Below are 24,799 nucleotides of genomic sequence, written 5' to 3' on the forward strand. Positions count from 1 at the left end.
GCTGGTTTGCACTGGATTTGGCCTTCCTTAGTAACTGAACCGCCTCTGTGAATGGGTACAGGATCTGCTCTATAGTATGGCAAGAGGTGGCCGTGTCTATTTAATGGATCTGGTACTAGCTTTTATTGTTCCACCTAGTGAAGCTGTAAAGCTTTCTGAAGAGATCCTCGGTGTACAGCATATGGTTTTGCACATTCTTCTTTCCTCTTTTCTGTGTATGCCCTGTGTGTGATGCGGAACTTCTTCGGAGCTGGCAAAAAGCGGGGCATTAGCCATGGACCTCCCTTTCTCCAGTCCTTCAGGACTCAGAAATCATTTTGGGGGGGGGGAGGTTAATGCAGTTATAACTTGTCCTAATCCTGCAGCCTGCCATCAGCAAAACTTTCTGGGTGTTGAGCTGGGAATTGGGGTCTGTAGGGTCGGCAGTCGCTCTAGAGGAGGCAGACCACAGCCTTGGGAAAAGAGGTGTATTTCTGTGGATGTCGAGTGACAGAGGCTGTTGCTGTCAGCAGTCACCCTGGGATGTTTCTGTGTTTGTTAAATGTTTTGCTAAGATACAGGGTTGTCAGTGGGGAAAAGAGCAATAGGATGAAAAACTCTGTGTAAGAAGAAGAAGTAGTTTCAGAATTACAGGGGGAGTTGAGAAGATGTGCTGAAACCCCTCAGGCCAAAAGAGCGTTAGAGTTAAACCTGGTCCTCCTGAAATCAGTGGGAGACTTTGCTATCATTTATATTGGGGGGTCAAAACTTTATCTGCAGAAAATACATACAGGCTGCTGGCTTTGTGTTAGTGTTAGAACTGAATTGAGTTCTTGGTTCCATATTAGTGTGACACCTTTTGTTTAAACTCATACTACCTTTTTCAGCCTGCTCCCTTATACACTTAATGAGATGTTGTACTTAAATAGTGCTAAATTTAAAAAAAACCAAAAACAAAACAACAAAAACCAACAGGATTCAAAGATTTAGTTTTTTTAATTCTACATAGTTGAGCGATTCTTTATAAGGCAAGTCTCACATCAGTTGTGTCGTTGACTCATGTTTGTTTTATTTTTAAAGAACAGTGTATCAGGAGAAATTCTGTGATAACAAAGCTGCTGTGTGCCTCTTGAAGAGCAAATTTTGTCTACAAACAAATTCTGTTTAGAATATAAATAATGGGTAATAATATTTTGAAAAATATTTTGACAGCACCCTTTTAAACACTCTAGGAGCACTTAAATGCTGTAATAGGCAGCTGTCAGGTACATTTACAGTGCTTCTGCCACAAAAGAACCACAGTTACTAATCTTTCTTCAGTCTTTCTTGCTGACGTTTTGAATGAAGCACACGAGCATGGGGAAAATGAAGAGTTCTTAAGCTCTGCTTGCGGCTGATTTACAGGTTTTACTCCAAGCCATTATGAAGGAAGAAAGTGCAGCTCGAAAGCACCAATTAAAGTTTAATTGGCTTCTCAGATTGTATGAGCAAGGTATAGGATGGCAGAAATTAAAAATTTCAAAGACCTGGTATGACCTAACACCTCCAGAGTTTGTCTGCTTTCCCTTTTGATGACTCAGGCAGCAGGATTTCAGCCACTTTCCAGGATGATGATGATGCTGCTGTTACAATGTATCTTTGTATTACCAGTCTCCAGCTAGACCTGGTGTTGGAATAACCAGTGCCAGCTTGGAAACTTCCTCAGAGAAGCCATGTTTAAAGAAAGCAAAATCTGACATTCCTCATTTGGTTCATGCCCGGTGATTCTGTTTTTTCTGCTTGAGACTGAGGATGGAGAATATTGGAGGTCCTTTTGGATAGTAATATCCCATTGAAAAAATAAAATAAAATAAAAAACCCAAACAGAAAAGCCAACAAACAGATTGGCAAATAATTCTCAAAAAAAAAAAAATTGGTTTATTTCCCTCTTAGAAGTGTGGCAGATTCCTGAGTTCCCTTGGGAGCCACAGTTCAGGCTGCAAGTCTCTGGGGGTTGTTTTTGCTCAAGTGGTTTGCACATTTTCACCCTGACCTGACGGAGAGCTTTAAGTGCTACTGTAATCCAATTTATAAATAATAACAAAAATGCAGCACTCTTACGCCTCACCTCCTCTCTTTGTCGTAGCCCTTTCCAGAGTGCTTTGGCGTATTCTGCTCATGGGGCTTTAACTGCTGATCTCACCATGATAAAGCGACTTCCTGAACTGTTCCTGGGTTTGCCCCCAGAACTAAGTCATGTTTACAGAGACCTCATGCTGCTGCATAACCGCTACTAATCACTGCCACAAAACAAGGCGGTTCTTTCAACAATAGACGCCATGGGAAATGAAGAGACATGTGAACAAAATGCAAACAATAAGGGACCCCGGGACTTTGTTTGCTCTTCACAATTCGCTGCTCAGAGGCAATAGGTGAAGTTGCCACGTTCCAGTGATTCAGAGAACAAACCACAAAATCTTACGGTGAAAGAAGCTCCTGGAATGAGTATAGCACGTTAAAATGTAACAGGAGGTTCACCTGTATGGAAAAGGCTTATTTTATCCCCTGGGTTTTTTTATTTTATTGTTTTGTTTTATTTTATTTATTATTATTTTTCACCAGTTTTCCTCACCTGAAATCACTGATGGTGTATCAGGAGCCCTTTCTTAAGCCCCCACATTGATCTTGGCTTCCCTCTCTGAAGCGAATCAGTAATGTGTGCAGTATTCCAGGGTGAAGATTTTCAGGCAAGAATAGGCTGAAGAATGGAAAGTTTCTCCTAACTGGAAAGCTTTCCTTTCTTGGATGATGTGCCACAACAGTCCAGCTCACCACTGGAAAGTAGTTAAATGCAGAAGATTTTTATGTGTAAACTAGTAAAAGTTTAAAGATATTAAAAACATTTTCCTCAAGTGGCTACGTGCCAATGGGAAAAATGTTTAATGAATATTAAAATCTGAAATTTATAACTTTGATGATTCAGGCTGCAAGCATGTTTTTTTTTCAAGGGATGTTGTAAAGTACCAGAAGTATCTATTGAACTCTGGTCTCTGGGCAGCCCTAAGAGCAGGGTTTTTTCCAGTTTCATACCAGTAATTGAAGACAGTGGAGTTAAATTGGAGCAAAACGAGTAAAGTAGAAATGAATCATGATCCTTGTCTCTATGAGAAAAGAGAGAGAAGACTATGTTAGAAACGGAAGGCATAAGTAATCATGGAGAGGAACATTTTAAAGCACTGCCATTTTTCTACCCTTTTCACCAGTGTGTGTGAGGTTTGGGGGGGATTTTAGGTGAGATACATGAAAGGATTTCCACACAAGAAACCCGTGCTCCTTAGAGACTGGCTGCTCTTTAAAATTTACAGAGGACCCAGCTTTGTCTCAGGAGCAATTTGGAATTTTTCATAAAAACTAGAAAGGCTGCTTTGTTCATTATCAGTGAGCTTTTTTTCTGTAGATTTCTGTGACAGAAACTCGGTGTTTCTATTAGAGCATCTCTCCGAGAGCAGCATTTTGCATGTTTAAGACACTGAAACAACTGCTAAAGTAGCATATAACCAGTAAATTAAAGTACATCAGTGGGAGGCAGATAGTAATTTGAACACCTATGTTAGACTATCTTATCTTTCACTGAATTTCACTGAATTTTTAGAGTTGGAAGGGACCATAAAGATCATCTAGTCCAACTTCCCTGCTGAAGCAGGATTGCCCAGAGCATCTTTGTACATAAACATTTGTGTTAAAAAAAGCGGGGGTGTAGGATCCAGAGGTATTTGGTCTTGTGTTAGTTTTTGCACTCTGGGAGCTCTTGTGAATATACAATATATTATAATGCAGTTTCAGCGTAGCTTGGATAACAACATGAGCCAAATACTTCTGGGATCTTTTTCCTTTGTCTTTTCATTCTTGAAAATTAAATCTGGAAAGAATACTTAGTATTTAAGACTGAAAGATCAGGCAGTTAAAGATTGCATTATTCCAGCTGTTGGGAATATTTATGTGTTTTTGGACTTAATACACATATTCTGTATTTTCCACTACTCTTTTCATTGTTAAATTATAAAAGTCACCTTGTGACTCCTTGTTTGCGGTGGAAATAAAAGCAATTCGCGTGCCAAGTAGTGTGTAGGCACTACAGCATGGTTGGGTTGCAATTACTAGAGTAGGCCCCACATCTGATGATTCTCATCCAGAACATCTTTCACCTTGTGTGAACGCCGCTAAAACATGCAGGGTGAAATTTTGTTCTTCCTACACACAGGCAGAGCTGTCACGTATGCTTTGGTAGAACTGCTCAGCTATTTGAAAATCCAGCCCAAATCAATCAGAGGGCTGCGTGAAAGCGCAGGGACTGGGGTGGTGCTTGCAGCCCGTGTGGATTCCTGGGGCTTTGAGTCAAACAGGAAGATGCTTTTCCTCTGATCTCTGTTAATTCCTCATCAGCCACGTGGAGGACTATGGGCAAGGACCGGGTGCCAGAATGATGTCACCCTTCGATAGACGTGACGACCAGTGTAATTTATCAGTCATTTTAAGTCAGCCAGTGAAGTCATTCCTCTTGCCATGAATTCACAAGCTTACAGCATTAGATTTTATAATGAGTAGAAAACACAAGGCCAGACTTTTTTTCTCTCATCATTTTATTCGCTTATCAGTATGAGCAAATGCGGTAAGTGTGCCAGCTACGTGGGTAGAAGAGTTTATAAATACGGCAGCAATAATTGCAGGCTAATTGGATCATTCCTTCATTGTTGCCCATTTTATAAATATCCTAGACTTGGAAGGAGTAGATTTTAATTGGCAAATGTTGGGGGAACTCATCCTTCTTTTTAAAAAAAAAAAGTTCCTTAGTTAATAATCAGGGGAAATGGAAAAGTGTATTTTTGTTCTCCTAGACAACTGGTATGCTTTTTCTTGTAATTTGGCCTGGCAGTGGGAATTAAGTGTGGAGTCCTGCCTTGGAAGGGTTCTGGAATACCCTGTTAAAAACTTCACCAAATTGGGAACAATCAATTCCCACACCTGCAGCCGTGGGATGAAGAGCAGTCAGAGAAGCCCTTCTCTCCCCTGCCCCTGCCCTGCTGTGATAGGCACCGGGCAGTTGGAGCTGGGTGTGTGCTACTGAAACATCAGGAGTTAAGCAGTGGGGGAAAAAGCACAAATAACTGATTGTGCACTAAAGTTTCCCTCATTTTGTCAAATGCGGGGTGGGAAGTGCATCTTGCAGCTGCAGAGCCCTGTCTGTATGGTCCAAATGTTGTGTTGAGGGCAGAGGAGGGAAGCTGTAGCTGTTCAGGAAGCAATTGGGTTTCATTGTAAGCATCTTCTCTCTGTAGAAGGGCTACCTGTGAGCTAAGACATGTCACCTTCACCTTCCCTGAAGAAGGAAGAGGCATCTCCTACTGTAGATTCAAAGCACTCCTGGTTTCCCACAGTGCCATAATCTCCATCTCGATTTGCCAGCCCACAAATATTCAATGCATAGCAGAGAAGAAGTTTGGCAAAAGATATTTCATTTCGTTTCATGTATCTTAACATTTTTTAAAAATCAGTTATTATAATTGTGGCTTTTATGCTGATTTTATTCATCATAACTTACAGGTTTGAATGGCATATGAAAGATACTAATTTTAATGATATGCATATCTCATTTTCTTTCAGCGAGCGTTAAATAGAAAAAAATTGACTGCAACTGAATTCAGCAATAAGGAAAACTCTGAATCAAGCACTGAGCATGATAAAGAAAACTCCTTTGTCAAAACTGAACCGAGAAGAGTTAAAATATTTGATGGAGGGCAAGTATTGTACTTTGTATACTAGATATTGTTGTGAAGATATTTTTTCCTTGATTCTGGACTTTGCAGAGATGTTGCTTCCTGTTTGATTTATTTTAAACAACAGTTCCCTTACTGTGGTCTGTGGATGTTGGTTTATGTTTCCAAGAAAAATGGAAAGTCGTCAGAAGCACGGAGCCATGAGAGTTACATGAGGGGGTAGTGAAATAAAGAACAGTAGGCAGTGCAATTCATTATTTTTTTTTTCCAAAGGACTAGCATCAATCAGCAGTAAAGGCAGCTAGATACAGCCATAGATGTAAATTCTTTCCCTATATTTCTCTTAAGTGATAAATAATACCTGTTCTGCAATAAGGTTGTATGACTGGAGCCAGAGAGGATATAGTCCAGGGGCTAAGCAGCAGGCTGCGGTACAGTCTCTGGCAGTTCTCTGTGGCATAGATAGACTGGAGAACTCCTGATTTGAGAAGTGCCATGGAAATATTTACTGAGAGTCCTCATCCACGCACTGTAATACTTTAAATTGGTTGCCTGATATGAATAACAGTTGCTTTAGCCACAGTGTTGTGCCATGTACAACATCTTATAAAACAGTTGGGTTTTTTTAGTAGAAAAGTGCCAGTGACACTTCTAAAAATTTTGAGCACAAATGGTGCGTATTTTATTATTCCCGTAATTGGTGCCGGGCTCTAGGGCTTTCCATTTATTGTTTCCCAGTTTGAATCCAGTCTAGGCCAGCACTTAAGCCATTACCAGCTGCCCAGGTAAAACTGCTACGTGTCTCTGCTCCAATCCAAACATTGCAGGGACCAGGTCAGAAAAGCTAAAACACAACCTTTTTTACCCTTGAGCAGAGATACGAAGGGCAGAATTGAATCTGAACGACTTTTTCCACCTAGAGACAGTCCCAGCAGGCTGAGTCCAGAGCACATTGACGGGGAATTTTAAAGACTTTCCCATTGTCGTAACTAATGTTGTTCCTTTTCTGCATCCAACGCAGAGCCTCAAAGGTGCTCTTTTAAAGCTTCTTCACGGTGCCCAAACACGCTTCCAAGAACTGACGCTTTTAAAAAAGTATGTTCCTGTGTTGCAAAGAGGAAAGTTGAAATCTTGAAATGTCTAGTGTCAAACGGTATCTTTATTAAAAAAGATGTGCCGTTATTCCTAAACAGGTCCATGATTACCTCGTGAAAAATCTAGATGTCAGTTGAACAAACAAATGCCTAAGTTGAGCAGAAAAAAAGCATGATTAGTTTCGTCAGTCATTCATTTTTGTATGTAATTTTTAAAATTTTGGCAGGTTATGGTTTCTAACTAGAATAATTTTCCCTTTACAACTAATTGCCTTACTCTTCTGGTACTGTCACCAGGTACAAATCAAATGAAGACTATGTGTATGTTCGGGGGAGAGGGAGAGGGAAGTACATCTGTGAAGAATGTGGAATACGTTGCAAGAAACCCAGCATGCTGAAGAAGCATATTCGCACACATACTGATGTCCGTCCTTACCATTGCAATTACTGCAACTTTTCCTTCAAAACTAAAGGTAGAGGCACTTTTCAGTGTGCATTTTTTCCCCCTCTTTCTTCTCACATTTGGCTGTTCATAAGCTAAAGAAGTTGCTTCTTGTGGAGTTTTATTGTCTAATGCTTCAAATATTTGTAGTTTCTGACTTCCTTCTTTTCCTTTGCTTTCTGTATGTTTATTCAGATAATCACATCTTTATATGAATGAACTATGTGGCATGCCACAGCTGGTGAGAAAAGAGAGTGGAAGAGGGAAATTATATGGGAATAAAATGAAAGTTAGGTGAAGTGACCTGGTTGGCTGCTTATCCAAGGTTGGGGTGGGGACACAGAATTTTAAGTCCCTAGCAGTGATCTTTTGGAGGTATGACATTGGCATATGTTGTACTCCTGTTGGCACTCAACTGGTGTCTCACGGAAAGAAGTTGGCCTTCATTAAACTACTATATTAAAATGTTTTATATAACCTTGAAGGACAAGGTGCACTTTCCACTTGACCTTCTAAGACCCAAGGAGGGACCCCTACTTTTCAAAACCTGTTACACCAGATACTTTAATGCATCCTAGCTTAAGCAGGTGGTATATTAAACAGTAGTGGGTCCAGGACTCAAAGTAAGTGAAACAGACAGGAGAAGTTCACAGCCAAAATAGTTTCAGCGAAAAGATTCTAAGCAGTAAAATTTTTCTTGGCTTTGAACATCATTTAGCAATAATCCTCCCCAGCTGTAACCTCAGAAACATTTGTATTTTTAGTGGATTTGAGACTACACATCACAAAAAATAACCCGGTGCTGCAGGAAGTGGGTTGGATAGTCTTTAGATGTGTCAAAACCTATCACTGCATCCTGACACGCTGGGTCATCATGTTGCCTTTAAGATGAAATGCCAGAGTGCAAACCCAATAAATTCCAATTATGATTTTTGCAGAGCAGGCATGCTGGCCAAGCTCAAGGAATGAAGTTCTGCCCATTTGAAGTTCTCCCTGTGTTCAGTTGTAGCAGATACAGTTCTCTTCTGCAGTTGCTGTGCCCAGCTGTTGCCATTACAGCTGGCAGAGTCAGTCACGCAGTTGGGTGTTAGATATTTGGTAAACCACCCTTCATGAAAGGGCAGCGTGGCCAGTAACTTCATGTAGCATGTAAAGCAGGGAAATACTCTATTTGTGAGTCAATATAGTTATATAGCTTCATAACAATTATTTGAAAATTTGGGGTGAACTCCTAGCTTCATTTCAAAGGAGGAATAAAGCATTCCATAACTATGGAAGGGTCACCATTTCACCCACTGTAATTTCTTCCGTTTGAATGCCTCAAAGAAAAAGGTTTTTGAGAGACAATAGGAAATTTAAATAAACGAGCAGTTACTTGTAATAATATACATTTCACAAATATCATCATTTACAGACCTCTGATCTACTCTTAACCTTTTCTTGCTGATATTTGCCATAATTTTTTTTTTCAAAGGAGAAGGGGAGAGCAGCCTGTGGGATCTCTCAGCAGCTTTGCATTCACTTTTGAGATTTGGATAGAATATGTTCATGCTCTGATTTTGAATAAAATTAATCTGTTTGTTTAGGTCGGCAGTGAAAATGATTACACTAAAAATAGAATCCATTAAATACTAATAGAGCTGAAAGATAACTACTGCGTGAAACTAAAGTTCATTTCTTTCAACATGACTTTGAAGACTGAATCATCCCTTTTTATACTTTGCCATAAACAAACGAGGGATCTTTTACACCAATGCAAAATACATCATTATCTAGGATTTCAATCCTATTCTGTTTTATCTCAATAAAGAACTTCATGAAATGTAGCCAGAGACTTAGTAGCATTCAGGATGGCAAATCTGCCGCAGCCCTTGGCAGCTTGCATTGAGGGTCAAGGTTCTATCAAGTGTGAAATCAAATTATACAGGTGGTTATGAATGTAGCTGAACAAGAGATAGGCATGTTGAGTGTATATTTGTATAGTCACAGAGCACTTAATTTTTTTCATTTTTTCTTAAGGAAATTTAACAAAACATATGAAGTCAAAGGCACATAGCAAGAAATGCATGGATTTGGGAGTCTCAGTAGGCTTAATAGATGACCAGGATGGAGAAGAAGAATTTGGTAAGAAATTAAAATCTTCTTTCTTTACTGCATTTTTGTATTTATTTTGTCATCCCAGTTTCTTACCTTTTCTTTTCCAAAGCTTTTAAATTCTTGTACAGGGAATAGATACAGAGATAAAAATCTTAGAATCTAGTCCAAGGCAGTAAGAAATACTGGGAAAACCTTCACTAAAAGAAATGGCAAGCATATGCTAAAGATAAATTGCTGCTGAATTCTTCAGAAAGCGTTATGCAGTTTAACTTTATCAGTTTCACAGATAAGTATGACAAGACTGAAAATACCAGAAAAACAGCTGTTCGCCTAGAAAAAAAATAGTCAACTGTAGTGTTTCTTTGAAAATAGTTGTGCATGAAATTGTCAAAGTTTTGAGATACACATTTCATAGAAATTATACCACTAACATGCCACCCGAATCATAAATACGTTGCTGAGTGCTTTGCAGAGAGGCTAATCATCTTCCAGTGTAGAGTTCTGTCCTCCTTCACAAATAATTGGGTATAAATCAGCAGATAGAGATAATTTAGAAATTATGAACATTTTTCAGCTTGACCTGTTCTACTTCTCCATTAGTGATGAGAGTGTTCTCAAAATGAATGTATTTGCTAATAATTGGAATTCAGCACTTCCTTCATCCTCAGATGGCTCTGATGAAGAGGATATGAGATCAAGGACAGCCGAAGAGGACCAAATTGAGGTCATGCGGGTTTGGCTTGGCATGATAAGAAAGATGTAGCTGCACCAGACCCAGTGGGATGGAGAACAGGGTTGTGCATTTGGACTCTGTTTCGGATCTCAACATGTCTCAGAGCAGTGGTGGCATTTTCTCCTTCCTCCCATTTCTCAGCAGGGACATGAGTCCTGTTGCCTTGCCTTGTTGTATTTTTCTTCCTTCAGTGGAATAGTTTATTAGATTGTGGATGAGGTTTTGAGACAAGAAAGCAGTGGGGATCTTTATTTAAACAGTAAAGGGCAAGAAAGATGAGTGCACTTGCTCCCATATGACAACCGCGAGCAGAATAAGCGAATCAGCTTGAACCTAATTCTAAATAATGCTGGGAATATGACTCAGCTGGTATGATTCAGTAGTGCGCTAGGTACAAAGAAACCTGCATTTTCCCTTTTTTGGCATTCTTCGATAGATTCCTTTTTGGTAAGCTAAAAACATGTTCCCCTTTCCAATTTGAGGTACCAAATAAATAACACAGCAGATAAGTGGCAGTACAAATTACTGTCCTTTTCTCACAGAGGAACAGTCTTCATTAACATTTTCAGCCTTCACATGACAGAAAAATCGTTGCAACTTTTTAAAGCAGTGTTCTGTAGCTTTTGACATTTTATTTAGTTTTATAAACTACAGCTGAACAGGTATTTCCATTTACTGGGAACTGAAAACACTTTATTGATCGATAAATCGATATTCCCAATTGCATACATTAAAATCTGCATTTGTGGTTATATGTAATGGGAAGTGTTTCAAATGTTAACAGAATTATCAGTAACACCCAGTAGAAGTAAGCCATTTCAAACATTTGTTGAAAGATAGCTTTTCTTTGGCTCTAAGACTATTTAATTGAGAGAGAGAGAGACTCTCGTTTTACATAACACGTATGGGTGTGTGTAACCATAGTATAAATAAATTATATATTCCCTGAAATAGGTTCTTTGTTTCAGCACAGTAATTACTTAACAAAATAAATACTCTGTTTTGGAAAAAAAGGCAAGATAAACATTCAACAGGATTTGACACATAATCCATTAAACTCTTCCAGAAATTTAATTATAAGACTGCAATGGGTTTTTGTCTGGGTTGGTTGTTTTGTTTGTTTGTTTGTTTGTTTTCAAAATAGAGCAGGTAACACTTCTTTCTTTAACTAAGAACCCCTAAACAAAAAACAACTTGGTGATAAAATCCCTGTCTTCTCTAAACCACCTAGCTCAGGTACCCATAGCAAAACCAGCACAGCAGCACAAAGCTCAGCACAGAAGTTCCATCCAAGAAGCAGAGTAATTAAGCCCATCATAAACACACATTTGCTGCAGCCAGACCAGTCCAGCCTCTCCAGTTGCTGCCTAACACAGTGCATTTACAATTATGTAGGTAAATTCAATGAGTAACTGTACACTTTAAAAATGCGGTTTCATCTCTCAGCTCACCTAGCCACACTTGAAAACATTTCTTGTGATAATACAGAAAATTGCTTGTTGGCCCATTTTTAAGGCAGAGTCAGAAGGGGGGGGGAAGTGTGAAGTATTTGCATACATGATTTTTCAAATGTAGGTGGTTCTGCTGCCCTCTCTGAAATCCTGTACATGCAAATTTTTTGGCTACATTTGAATGTGATTGAATTTTTTTTTTTTTTTTGAGGTGTCCAGGCAGCCTCATTTAACAAAGCAGCTTCAACTACCTGTTTGGCTGCCTTCTCCCCAAGGGCAGTGCAGCAGAGCTGGCATTTGGGGTAGCACCCTCGTGCCAGGTCTGGGCTCTAGGGACAGCCCTGCCAGCAGTGTGTCACCCACGAAGGAAAACGTGAGGGGCCTTGGGTATTGAGCCGCACTCCTGGCGTTACATCTTCGGCCCTTTCACCCCTCCTCTCTCTGCCATGTGGTCGTGGTGGGTTTTTTGTCAGGTATCCTCTTGGTGATTTAAAAACCTATGTCTTTAAACACGTACATTTTTTACTTCAGGAGTTGCTGTTAAAAATGATCTCCTTCTTAAGAGAGTGGTCTGCTCAGTCCCATCTTTTTCCTCAGCTGGAAGACAGTGTGGGATGATGTAGAGGAAGGTGCGGAAAATCTGATAAGAAATAATTATGACCTCAGAAAAAAATTTTCTTCTTCCCGTAGGCCGTGTGAGATTGGCCTGTTTCCTGATCCAGAGAATGTCTGTCTGTCAGTCCCTAATTTGTTATCCGAACACTTGGAATACTGATTATTCTTATGGCAATAAAAACATCTACACCTTTGCTTAAAGTAACTAGGCTGTACGTCTTCCACCACACTTCAAATCAGAGAATTAGCCAGAAACTTAACAGCCACCAATCTTTCATTTACTAAGGAATTTGCTGGTTCTGGTTTTATGTTGTTTTTTTTTAAAGCACAGGCAACCACAATTATTTGAATATATCATTTTTTAGATTTATACGAGAAGTCAGCGCTGACCTGATAGCAGTACAGATTAACAGTGCACGCGGATTGAATGAGGAGTGCAAAATTGTGCGCAGTCCTGAAGGCAGGCCCACACACTCCGCAGGCACACACACACACCCCGAGCCTGGTTTTCAGTAATCTGAGAAGCTGAGATTTTGTTGTGCTGTAGCATCTAGGGAAAAAAGAAAGAGATGCTCTCTAGCTGTCTGAGACTATATGTGATCAGAGCTTTTAACATAGCATTCTTTGTATTTGGACTTGTCATCATTTGGGTATTAGTAAATACTTTCTGGCCTGGCTTTTTGTATTCAAAACCATTCCCTCATCCATTTATCTTTCATCTTCTGCTCTGTGGAATGTTCTTGTCACCAAAATACAGGGTTACAATGTAAGGAATGTTAATATCTGAATTAAATTGTCAGACGAGGTGAACTGTTTAGTGTGACAGACTGCAACTGGGGATATCCTCTTTGACCATGTTGACCCAGCATTTTGCTATGCAATCTTAAAAACATCAATTATTTGTCTTCAAATTAAAACAGTTATGAACTTTAAACCTGTAATATTTCATATGTAAGCTAATGAATGAATGGTATGGTAAGCCTGAGTAAACTTGCACAAGATAGTTATTTAATAATTAAATCAGTAGATGGACAGGACTTGTTTAAATGGTCTCTGCAGAGAAATTTTATCCCCAAATTTTCATTACCAGTGAAAAGACCTAATTGTAAGTTTCAGATATGTATTTATATATATATGCACACACACATATATATAAAAAAACCCACTTTCATTTTCTGCAGTATTAAATAAACCCTTCTAAAGATACAATGGTTCTAAGTTAATTAGCTATACATTACTTATAGTAGATCTTAAGTGAGCTTCCATGGCTCTTCATTAGTTTAATCATGACTCACTCTGTGTGTGTTTTCACTGCACCTACATTTTAGGAATGAAAATAAATGAAAATCCTTGCAATAATATCCTCCATTTGCAAATAGAATGGAAGACTGGTTCTGTATAACTTATGCAAAATATTTTTAAATTCTTTTCTTCTGTTTTTACTGCCAGTGTCTGGTCTTCAACTAGATGTATACTAAGCATGCTGGAGCCCTACACCTACAGCCTAGGAATAGAATTGCTAATGCTGGGGTTGATTTACAATGTACAGGTTACCCAGGAAGGCTTAGGTGTAAAAAATCTCTTCAGAGAAGCAGAAGCCACCCTTGCTTTTTTTTGGTTAGTTTTATTTTGTCACTTTCCATACTCTCAGGAATGAAAGCCAAAAGCCCACGGTTCTTTTTTCTCATTTCTGAGGAGCACTGGCTATTACCAGTCTGAATTTAACCCAGTAGATGTCACTGTGAGTCCTGTTTGATGATGATAAGCAGTGGACAGTAGCTGAACCATGACTGAAATCAGTCAAGTAAAGCCTATGAACAGACTTAGAAAGACAAGGAGACAGCAAGTTTGGGTATAGATGCTAGTGTTGTTTCACAGTACTATATTTACCCTTCGTTTTTAAAATTTGTTTAAATGGTTGTGGAACAGTCTATTGCAAGACATACAACAGGTGAAAAAGGCAAGTCTAAGTTTGTTATTGTTGAGAAAAATAGATAGTACGTTGATGACTTGATTACTTTCAAGTTTATGATAATACGATGACAGACTAAAAAATATTTCTGCCTTTATTGCTGTAGTATGTTTTTTTTCCTTGAGTTTGATGGAGAATAAATAATATTCTTTATTATTAAATGCTTTTATGTAGATACTAATCCATAACTGAAGATAATTCCACAGTTTGAGGTGATAAACACTGCTTTGAATTACTCACATGCTAAAAGCCAATAAATTTAGTAAATTAAAATGTAGGTGGGGATAGTGAACAGACCAACAGATACTTAGTAAGCTATGTCTTAAATCTGTGTAAGAGCTAATAGTGATACCCATAGTTACCTATGTAACTGTCCATTTGCTTAGGAACACATAAAACTTCAGCAGTCTGGACTTAAATTTTCAGGTCTTTCTTGTCTTCCTGCCAATGAAAGAATGAAAATTAACATTTTGCTCTTTATGTGAAAATCTACCTAAATATGATTCAGTTATAAGAAAACATGATTTAAGTTATAAGCCATTGAACTTGATCACTGGATGTGGTGCAGAAGTTGCTAAGTCTGTATCTGATAAGTCAGGTCATGTGATGGACTAATTGGTGATAATATCACAATTAAAAGCTGTAAGTTGAGGTTCTGAAGAACCTTGCTAATATTAGGGTTGATTTACAATATACAGGTTACCCAGGAAGGCTTAGGTATAAATAATCTTTTCAAAGAAGCAGAAGCTACTCTTACTTTTTTTGGTTAGTTTTATTTTATTACTTTCCATACCCTTAGGAATGAAAGTCAAAAGCCTATGTAGGAATGAAAGTCAAAAGCCAAAAGTGCTTTGCACCATGATGATAATTAGATAACCATTGTTAAAACCATGTACGGTAAGGATTCCTGCTTTGGAAATAAAGTACATGGAGAGACCTATTTCAGTTACCTAAATCATAGCATCACATCCGGAAAAAGCAGTTCATGGACTTACTAGCCCCAGGCGCTTCACTAATGGACATATTAGGATGCCAATAAGTCCAGCTAATGTTATTGTGCTAAAGAACTTGAAGCTTTTTCTTTCCCCGCTTTAAGGTAAAATGCCCGTGTAACAGAGCCTTAGCCAACAAGCTCATCAACACCGCAGACACAATATGGAGCTGATTAGCTAACTGAGGACTGACAACAAAATAAATGAAGGACTAAGGTGATTTTTGCCCGTGATATGTATACACTTACTTCAATACCTAGGACTAAAAACTCAGTTTTTTAAAATACAATTATAGCTGGCATGTGAGCAAAATCTCCAATCAAAAGTTGTGTCCACATTTCTATTATACCTTTATTTCCAGCTGTTCCTAGTTTTTGCAGAGTTTGTAGCCAAAAGTTCCACTTTCTCCTGTGAAGTCCAGCAAGAAGAAAGAGTCTTGCTAAGGGTTTAAAAGAAAAGATTGCAACAGTTGATAGGAGATGAGAAACGTTCCCTACTCTTCCAAAAACACTCTTTATAAAAAAAAATGAGGCAGTCTTGAACAGTCTCTCTGTTAAAATGGTCAGAGTTACAAATTTGGAAGAGAAGTAGCTTTCATAAAGCAGAACAGCCTTCACTTAATAGTGTGAAACTTTTTTCCTGTTTTTTTTTTTTTTAAAAAAGAAAACCAAAAAAAAAAAAAAACCCAATAAAACTCTGAACTTTCATGCCAAAAGCCATTTCCCTATATGCTAGTGGCCTTTAAATTTATGACACATCCTTCATTCTAAAATATCCCACACTGCTTTACAACCTCACACAAAGTTAAACACAGAAGTCATTTTATTCCCTTTGGAAATTGAGTCAGTTGTAGTTATATTTATCAGCTACATAAGCATATGGTTATAATTGTGCATAGTTTAAGATAGGAAGTGAAGAATTAATTTTTCCCCAATTAAAACTGCAAGGGAACTTTAGTAGGCAGCATACCATTACTAAAATGGATTGGGGCCAATACTACTTGGTTAACAAGACAGTGCTTGGAATAGAGTCTTTTCACCACAAGGAGTGGCCACAACCTCAGCTCGATGCCTCATTTGGAGAAGACCCCTAATCCAGAAGCCTGGATCTTTCCACCGCTTAAAATTCCGGCATCTGGTCCTCTTTCAACTCCACTGATTTACAGTGGTGCTTAAGGGGATCAGTAATTACAAAAGCTTGGGCACCTCTTGTTTCAGCAAACGTGCACACAGGTGAAAAAGCCAGAGCAGAGCATTCTTTTGTGCATTTCCAGAGCAAGCGAGTCAGGAATGGTTTTTTTTTTTTAATCTGACGTTTCAAAGCGGTGTGGGAGTAAGGGAACCACATTCATCGCTGTCACCTCGCCTACACTGCAGGCTCTGGCTCCAGGTAACCACACAGAAATAGAAGCTGGCAAATACACAAAGGGTGGAGGTAAACAGGGAAACAATAGAGGGAAATGATACCCCACGGAGTCCTGCATGTAAGGAATCTGTGTCCCACACACGGTTCCCTTTCCCTTTCTATGGTTTTATTCTAGAAAGTTGAGACGTATGCAGAAGATTTCTACACAAGCAGCATTTGCTAGTAAATCCTGTAGAGTTTTAAAATGTTGATTTGAAAAAAGATAGTTTCTTATTCTAAATCAGGGCATTGTTTGAGCATATGTTTTCCTTGCTTTACAAATGTGACAAGTCAGACTAATCACTTCAGGTAGTTTCTCTTGCCAGTTGGAGACAGTCATTGGTGATTGACATCGACTTACACAGAAAATGTGATTCATGTGGAGAGAGGGAGAAAAAAGAAAAGAAACAGTAGGATTTCCCAAAGAATAGTTATGTGATGTTGGTAAAGAGACTGAAGTTAAGAGGGAGTCCAGACTGAAATCCAAGATTTTGCAATGCCCCATACGTTATTTAAAGAGTTGCGGGAAATGCATGGGTCACCCTTTACATATAATGCGTGAAGTCTTTGAGAACTGTTAAAGAGGCATTGAAGGGAAATCATTTCCATTCAGAAATTAAACATATGTAGAGGTTCTAACATTTTAGATGTGTTTGCTTTGCAAATTAATGATGAAGAAACACTGTGTGTGAAGAAGAGAAATGACAGAAGTATAGGCAAAACAATGTTGAATAACTCCATGTGGTTTTGTTAATAATATTTTCAACAATCCTACTTGCCATATTTTTGGAATGGACCTTACTGAATTAATTTTTCCACTAAAATGTATTTTCTTTTTTGAACAGCTTTGTCTGTAGATGAGTATTATAAATGAAGACTATTAAAAATTCTAAAAAATATTTTTTTTAGCATCGTTCCAATGACCTGGAGGATTTGGGGTACTTTTAATAACATTTCAGTTTCAGGCCTGCTGTAGTAAATGTAGAAAAATCTATAGTTTCCATATTTAGTTAATGTACAAATTACTGTCTAGGCAAAGAGGGGCAAAGTCATTATAGAGGGATTTTTTCAAAGAAGCTATTAGTCTCGTTCCTAATTGCATTGCTCATTTGAAACCATAAAGGCTTATAATGGTGAGTAACTTATTGAGAGGTAGCTCAATTAAACCCATTTACTTCACCTGGAGTTCAAGATGCTTATTTTGGTTTTGGTAACATAGCTGCCTAAAGTATTGGTAGTACATTCAAATTCTTTTAAGGATCTGATTTTTTTCAGAACGGTTCATTTTGATGGTAAGCTGCTGTGTAGATTTCTCTAGAACAGGATCTCCGAGATTTTAACTAACCAGCCATTATTGCTTTCGCAGAGCCAAATGATTTTTATGCTGATATTTTTTTTGGACAGCTCAGCAGACAGACCTTTAATCAAATATAAAATATTAGTGCATTCAAAGCATTTTGTCTTTTATAAAATATGATCCCAGACAGTCTGGCTTGGAATCAGATACAGCAGATGGGATTCTCTGTGTCTTTAGTAAAGATGATTCTTTCTTTCCAAGTTATGATATAAAAGAAGGTGAAAAGCTGCAGTAGAGCTGTATTTTGTAGAGAAATTTACCACTAGGCAGCAGTTTGGCTTTAAAGCTTGAAGTCAGGAGGGCTTCTCCATGTGAGCAAAGTTTCATGCATAGGTAAGTTTTGATAGGATTAGGGCTTTCTTGCCTCCTAGGACACCTTTCAAAACATTAGCCAAGTGAAGAGATCTCTAAGGTCTAATTTTTGTCTCTCTTGCCTGTTAACAAGACAGATTCCTGACTAACAGCCTCCAGTCTTTCTGTTTGCATCCTTCAAAAACCTTTGCAGCAGTGATTCATATTAGGTACAAGGACACCCACTTATGAGTCAGAACCAGCTAGAGAATATCCCACCGCTCAGGTTGGCAGACCAGCTTCGTATGTCGTCACCAGGAACTTAATGAACCAGGAATCTGCTAGCTTCTCCCCAAGCGAAAGAGTGAAGGGTGACTTTGAGCAAATGGTTATAAATGGTTTAAAAGGAAACAGTCAAATCCAGAAGGTTAAAAACAACATGGAAGCAGAAGGTGAAAGACTATGTAGCTGTATAATTAATATGTACCCTAGAAAATAAAAAAAAAATAAATAGAATCTGCCCTGTTCCTTTGATCCAATGGAATCTGAAAAATGCACATGACATGGAGTTTTGGTGTTTCTAATTACTCCCTCCCACTCCCTCTCCCAATCAGTCCAGGACCTCCATTGGCTTACCTTCTAATCTCCACTTCTGCAGGTGAGAAGCAAAGATTTGGCTATGACCGGTCAGGATACGATGTGGAGGAGTCTGATGGTGCGGATGAAGATGACAATGACAATGAAGATGATGATGAAGACAGTCAGGCTGAGTCAGTCCTGTCCACAACTCCCTCGGTGACAGCCAGCCCCCAGCATCACCCCTCTCGACACAGCCTGCAGGACACCCCCAGCGCTGATGAAGACATCAGACTTCCAGACTGTTTTGCTGGGGTTCACACGGACTCTATGGATGGTCTGCCAAAAGCGCTGCTGACGAAGATGACCGTACTTAGCGCAGTGCAGTCAGTTAGCAGGACCTCCAGGTCACCAGCAGAATTCACCCACCAGGAAGCACACGAGGGTAAAGCCCAGGAGAGGGGCGCAGGTCCCCACAGTGCTAGTGCAGCACTGGCAGACGTCGCTCCTACATCTCCAGGTCGCCAGATGTCTGTGGATTACCCTGATCCAGAAGCAGCCTTGGGCCACTCCTTACTATCAACTGCAGCCCTTACAAAGGTAGGAGTGTCTGACTCTGGGGGAGAGAGCGGGATTTTAAATCCGCCTTTGAAAGGTCTTTTTGGAGATTTTTTCAAAGATCAAAATGTTTGCCCTTCCCTTCATTCTTAGAGTTGTTGGCTGATGAGTCTTTAAGGGAGATGAAAGGAATCGAAGCACAGACGTGTAGGACCCTAGCAACAGCGATGATGCAGGAACACTGCTTTTCAAATTCTTAGCTTTGATTGTATTCTGCCTGAAAGGATTAATTGTAGTATGGTCACCTCAGCTGAAGTTTGGAGCTGATAGATTGTATTTCAAGTAAGAAGGGATATAATAGATATGTAGAATGAACATACGGTGGTGGTTATGAAGTTTTCAGAGGAAAGTGATAGGATTCAGAAGCCATTTTACTGTGAAATACGATGATAGGATCATTGGTAATTCCCAAGGGAAATTAATCTAGTCCCAAAGGTTTTTTCCTTATCACTATAGCAAAATTGTGCAATTGCTTATCTCTCCTCCAAATAAGCTTAGTAGTAGAATTAGAAAGAGCACCAGATGTTCAAGGAAAGTATGAGATTGCCCTTGCAAGATAACAAAAGGAGAGATGAGCGCAGAACTGAGACCCGAGTTCCCAATGCTCTTTGTTTTTCTCCAACCTGAAAGAACATTTTAATCAGAAAAGGATCAGCTTTGTCCGTGCTCTCTTCAGAGCATGCAGAAAGATGAAGTCAATCTGTGTGGAAGGCTGCAGGAGCGTTCAGTAATTTTGACAACTGTTGTCTTTAAAACTCTGCTGAGGAAATCACAGAGGGGAACTGGCAGGTGTTAAGCCTTTTACAATTCAGCAATATTTTAATGGACTGTAATGGAGACGATACAAGTCACATACATGATTGGCCCTAAGGATATATCTTGAAGGTTTTGAATTCTTACTGCAGACCATAAAGGCATTAGAGCTTTCCAGAATAATGTTCAGAAAAATGTGATGCAAGATATAGTTTTAATAAAGGAGTAATTACTGCCTTCTCTGTGATGAATGCAATATTTACAAATAGTATATGCATTCAGTTATAGAAAAATAAGCAGCAGGAAATTTTCAAAAGCATAAACAGTAAGTAAAAAATTCACTCTTATTTAAGTACTTATTGGCTTGTTTTTTCTTTGAAAATCTGTTTTACTGGATTTTTTGTTCACAAAATTTGATAGTGAACTGTTGACAAGGAGAAACAGTAAAAATTATTGCTGCATTTCATTGTTTGACACAGGTTCATTCCTGCTTGTAAGAACTGTGAGTCTGTATGGTAAATGTAAATTGGTGAGATTTTGTAGTATGACACAGAACAAAATGTAGTGGTCTCTGAGCACTGTATATACCTGCCACAAAAGGGGTAGGATCTTAATATTTGGATTTCAGGTTTCAGTTGTTGCCAGTAGATGCCAGAAAGACATTTGACTGAGTTTACTCTCTCATCAAACAGAACCACTGAAGCCTCAAGAAAATGTTCACGCACCTATAATTGTTGAAACATCTTCATTAATATAGCTCCCAATAATTGTCTACGTTAATATTTTTTTTTTTAAAAAAAAAGCATGTAAGTAATACATGGCAGTAATTCCTTTCCAGACTACCTCGTCCTTTCCCAGATCAAAAGAAGTGGCAACCGAGTGCCTCATGGTTAATCTACAGTCTGTTCTGAATGGTTGTGGATCCCCTTTCTTGCAATCAAGACAAGGGGTTGAGACAGCTCAGGAAGGCTGTATGTTCCTTCGAAAGCATCCATACCACTTTATCAGGATTTCTTGTGAGGTGTCAGACAGGACTTAATTCTGAGAAAGATGCTGGCTTCCTTCTCACGCTCATCTTCCCATTTAGACTGGTCAGCACTGCATAATCAGTAAATCATAGTCTCTTTTAAGCAATACATTTCCTACCAGCAATTTTCAAAAGCATTTCTGTTCGGGTTTCAGTTTTGTGCCTGCTCTAGAGATTTCTTGAGAGTTTGGTCAAAACCACAGAATTACTGTTTAGGACTATGTAAACTAAATAAGGCTGCAGCACTCTTTATCTGTATGTGTTATGAATATGCCTAAAACTAAAAGATACCACGAGACTGAAATTGCAGTTTAAGACTTCTCAGTTTAGGAGTTTTTAGGAAAGGAGTTGCCAGCCTTGGTTGGTAACACAGGCTATATGAGAAGAAAAGGGAGCATATAAATACGATCATCGGTCCAGGTTTGATCACTAAATCACAGGGAGCTGAGGCAGCAGTGGGGTGTGGGTGCCACGTCTCACTCCCGTCACTTCCGCTTCCGTGGGTGCTGTAGTTGTCATCCATCTCTTGTAATTGCTTATAGCCCATCTTCCGCATTAGAAGCACCTACAGACAAAGGTGCCGTGATGCTGCCTCTGCCTGCCAGAGGCTGTAGCAGCTGCAGGAGAGGAACTCGGTGCATCAAAAATGCCATCTTATGCTTATTTAACCTTCTTGCCTGAGGTGATCTCCACAGAAAACAGTTCTCCAAAGCCTTCTCGCTCCTTAGAAAACACATACAAAGGATATTCAGCAATGTTTTCAAGTAGTAGTGTTCAACAGAAATTAGCCTGGGTAATTAGGAGAAGAAAATTCAATTAGTGGGCGAGGAAGGAGTTGGAAAAAGAAAGGAAGGAAATTAGTTCATTGTTCAAGCTGGGCAGTATATACTGTGAACCAGTTCAATGTTGTTTTTATTCTTAAAAGGCAGTGTGGGAAGCACTCCCAGCTATCTTGCGTTTTCATTTCACTCGAGGATAGCCATGGCCGCCGCATTAACACTCCTGTGTTGTTCTCTCCCAGAGCATGCCCTCCGTCAGCTCTCCCTCCTCGCCGGTGGACAGCAGCATGCCGACGACAGCGCCGTCCCCCTACGCTGAAATCCCAGAGGAGAGGCTGGCCGGGTGCCCGCAGCAGGCCGCCGAGCTGAGGGCTCCCCAGACTCACCTCTTCAGCCACCTCCCCCTCCACTCGCAGCGGCAAGCCAAGGCACCCTACGGCTCGGTGGCACCGCTCGGGGGGATTCAGGTGGTCCCCGCCGGCCTGGCCACCTACTCCACCTTCGTTCCCATCCAGGCGGGGCCAGTGCAGCTCACTATCCCTGCCGTCAGCGTGATTCACAGAACTACCAGCGCCCTCGGCGAGACGGCTGGCGCGGCTGCCGGCACTGCCACCGCCAATCCCATGGGAATGGCCGAGGTGAACAGCGTGGTGCCCTGCATTCCCATCGGCCAGGTGAGCGTACCGGGCATCCAAGGCCTTGGCGCGCCTGGCCTGCAGCCTCTGCCACCGCTGGGCATGGAGACGGTGAACATCTTGGGCCTGGCAAACACGAACATCGCCCCGCAGATGCGGCCTCCGGGAATTACCCTCAATGCCGTGGGCCTGCAGGTTTTGACCGCCGGCGCGGCCCCGCAAGGCAGCCCCAGCCCGCAGGCCCACATTCCCGGCTTGCAGATACTGAACATCGCCCTGCCCACCCTCATCCCCTCCGTCAGCCCCCTGGGCGCCGAGGGGCAAGGAGCCTCCGAGGTGCCCACCTCAGGCAGCGAGGCCCAGCCAGAGCCGGCTGCTGTCAGCTTCCCTGCCACCGAGGTCGGCCAGGCCAGCAGGGCCACTTCTCCTCCTCCTCCTCCTCCTCAGCGGTACGGTGGGAAGAGCCATCCCGAGCCTGCCCCACCACTGACTGACGGCCCGGGGAAAGCGGATCCCGAAAAGACTGACCTCGCGAACCCCACCAAGCCAAAGCGCGACGTCCCTTCCCTCCCGGTGAAGAGGGCTGCCCTGGCCGAGCCCCGCTCCAAGGCGAATCCCGAGGCATTAACCAAATCCTCCCCGGTCCACCGAACTGTCTCCCCGGACAGACAGGTACACAGGCCAGCCGCCTTGCCCCGGCGGCAAAACACGGTGCAGTTTAGCGATGGCAGCAGTGACGATGAGGATAGACTTGTAATAGCAACCTAGTTTTTGTTTTTCATTGTGTTTTTATTTTTTGGGTTGTTTTTTTCTTTTTTTTTTTTTTTAATAACACTTACAGGTTTCTTTGCAAACCTCCCTTTCCTTAAAGCACATTTTTCTGACACAAACCCATTACTAATCTTCGTGCAATCATGAACTCTTGACCAATAATTGTTGTTTCTTGTCAGCTCCAGCCATTTTTGTACATGTTGTATAGACGATTGTGCCTTTTTGGAGTTTTATGTTTAGAAACCTGTACAGATTGTTGAATATATATATATAAAATATATATATATAAAATATGTATATTAAAACCAGGTAGTTGCTTGTGTTTAGTAAGTAAACATCCTATGTCAGATAAATAAAGGATTAAATTATATGTTGCACTGTTAAATGTAAATTTTTATGGCTGTGGGACAAAGTTTCTGTGTACAGATCTAGTATGTAAAACTCCATATTTATTGTATCCATATTAGTCTTGGAAAAGGGTCTGTCCATCTTTCTTGTGTAAGACGGTAGCTTTACACTTAAAAGAGAAATACAGTATCTGTGTTATGAAATATTACAGTAAAATTTTGTTTACTGACTTTACCATTGCTTACGTTGTGCCTTCTTGATGCAGCCCCGGTAGTCGGAGAGGCGCTTCGCTCGTTCCTTTTAGTACCCTTCCAGCTGCGTTCAGTTTGAAAGGATCCGGTGGTGGTGTAGGCCCCCGTGGTTTCACCTGCCACGAGAGAAAGCGGACACTCTTCAGTCTCACTTGGAGCAAAACCTTCCATTTCAAAACATCCAGCGATGGCAAAGTGGGGAGGGAGTCCTTCAGCTTTCTGTAGAGCGAGCATCCATCCACCTCGTGTTTTTAACACTTCCTAACTAACGTTTGAAGACTTCCCTGAGGGAAAATAGCAAAAGGGTCAAGATGAAATATTTTTTTATTTGTAATCTTGAACTATAAAACCACTTTTTATTGACATTAAAATGTTGTTACGCAAGAAAGGAATAATTCTTTGTGTGTTCTTAATAACAAAATCTGCCATACAGTTGGTGAAAATGCCACTGCTGTAAATGAGGATTTGGCATTACCAATTACCATCAACTTCTTATGAGGCTGCATTTCACGTGATCTTTGTTTACAGGTAGACAAAGCCAATTTCTCCCTAAATACAGCTTTGTCTTATTCATGCAGGGGGAAAAAAGGGACTAGAAGTCTTACACATAAAATCAATGTGCCCTTATATCAAAAAACTCATCATTATGGGCATACAAGACCTGGACGGATCCCAGAATAATGAAATTTAATAAAGTTCTGTGTGCACATAGTGAAAACAGTTTAAAGTTACCAATAAATTTTTAAGGTCTTCAACTACTGCAGGAGATAAGTCTCACATGTTGCAGGGCTACACATTCCTAAAAGTTTCAAATTGGCCTGGGATTCATGCTGTAATTTCTAAATAGCGTTAGTTTCCTGC

At 40.2% G+C, this 24,799-nt stretch overlaps 1 protein-coding gene across 1 annotated transcript in view; it reads left to right on the forward strand.

Moving 5' to 3' along the window:
- HIVEP1 (HIVEP zinc finger 1) overlaps window positions 1-23,336 on the forward strand; it is a 68,393-nt gene extending 45,057 nt beyond the window's left edge. The window contains 5 exon segments of the mRNA XM_074146297.1: window positions 5,620-5,753; window positions 7,124-7,299; window positions 9,288-9,392; window positions 18,839-19,356; window positions 22,176-23,336. Coding sequence (XP_074002398.1) covers window positions 5,620-5,753; window positions 7,124-7,299; window positions 9,288-9,392; window positions 18,839-19,356; window positions 22,176-23,336 — 2,094 coding nt within the window.
- The last annotated feature ends 1,463 nt before the right edge of the window (window positions 23,337-24,799 follow it).

Source organism: Numenius arquata, chromosome 4 (assembly GCF_964106895.1).
Source record: "Numenius arquata chromosome 4, bNumArq3.hap1.1, whole genome shotgun sequence".
Classification (NCBI taxonomy): Eukaryota; Metazoa; Chordata; class Aves; order Charadriiformes; family Scolopacidae; genus Numenius; species Numenius arquata.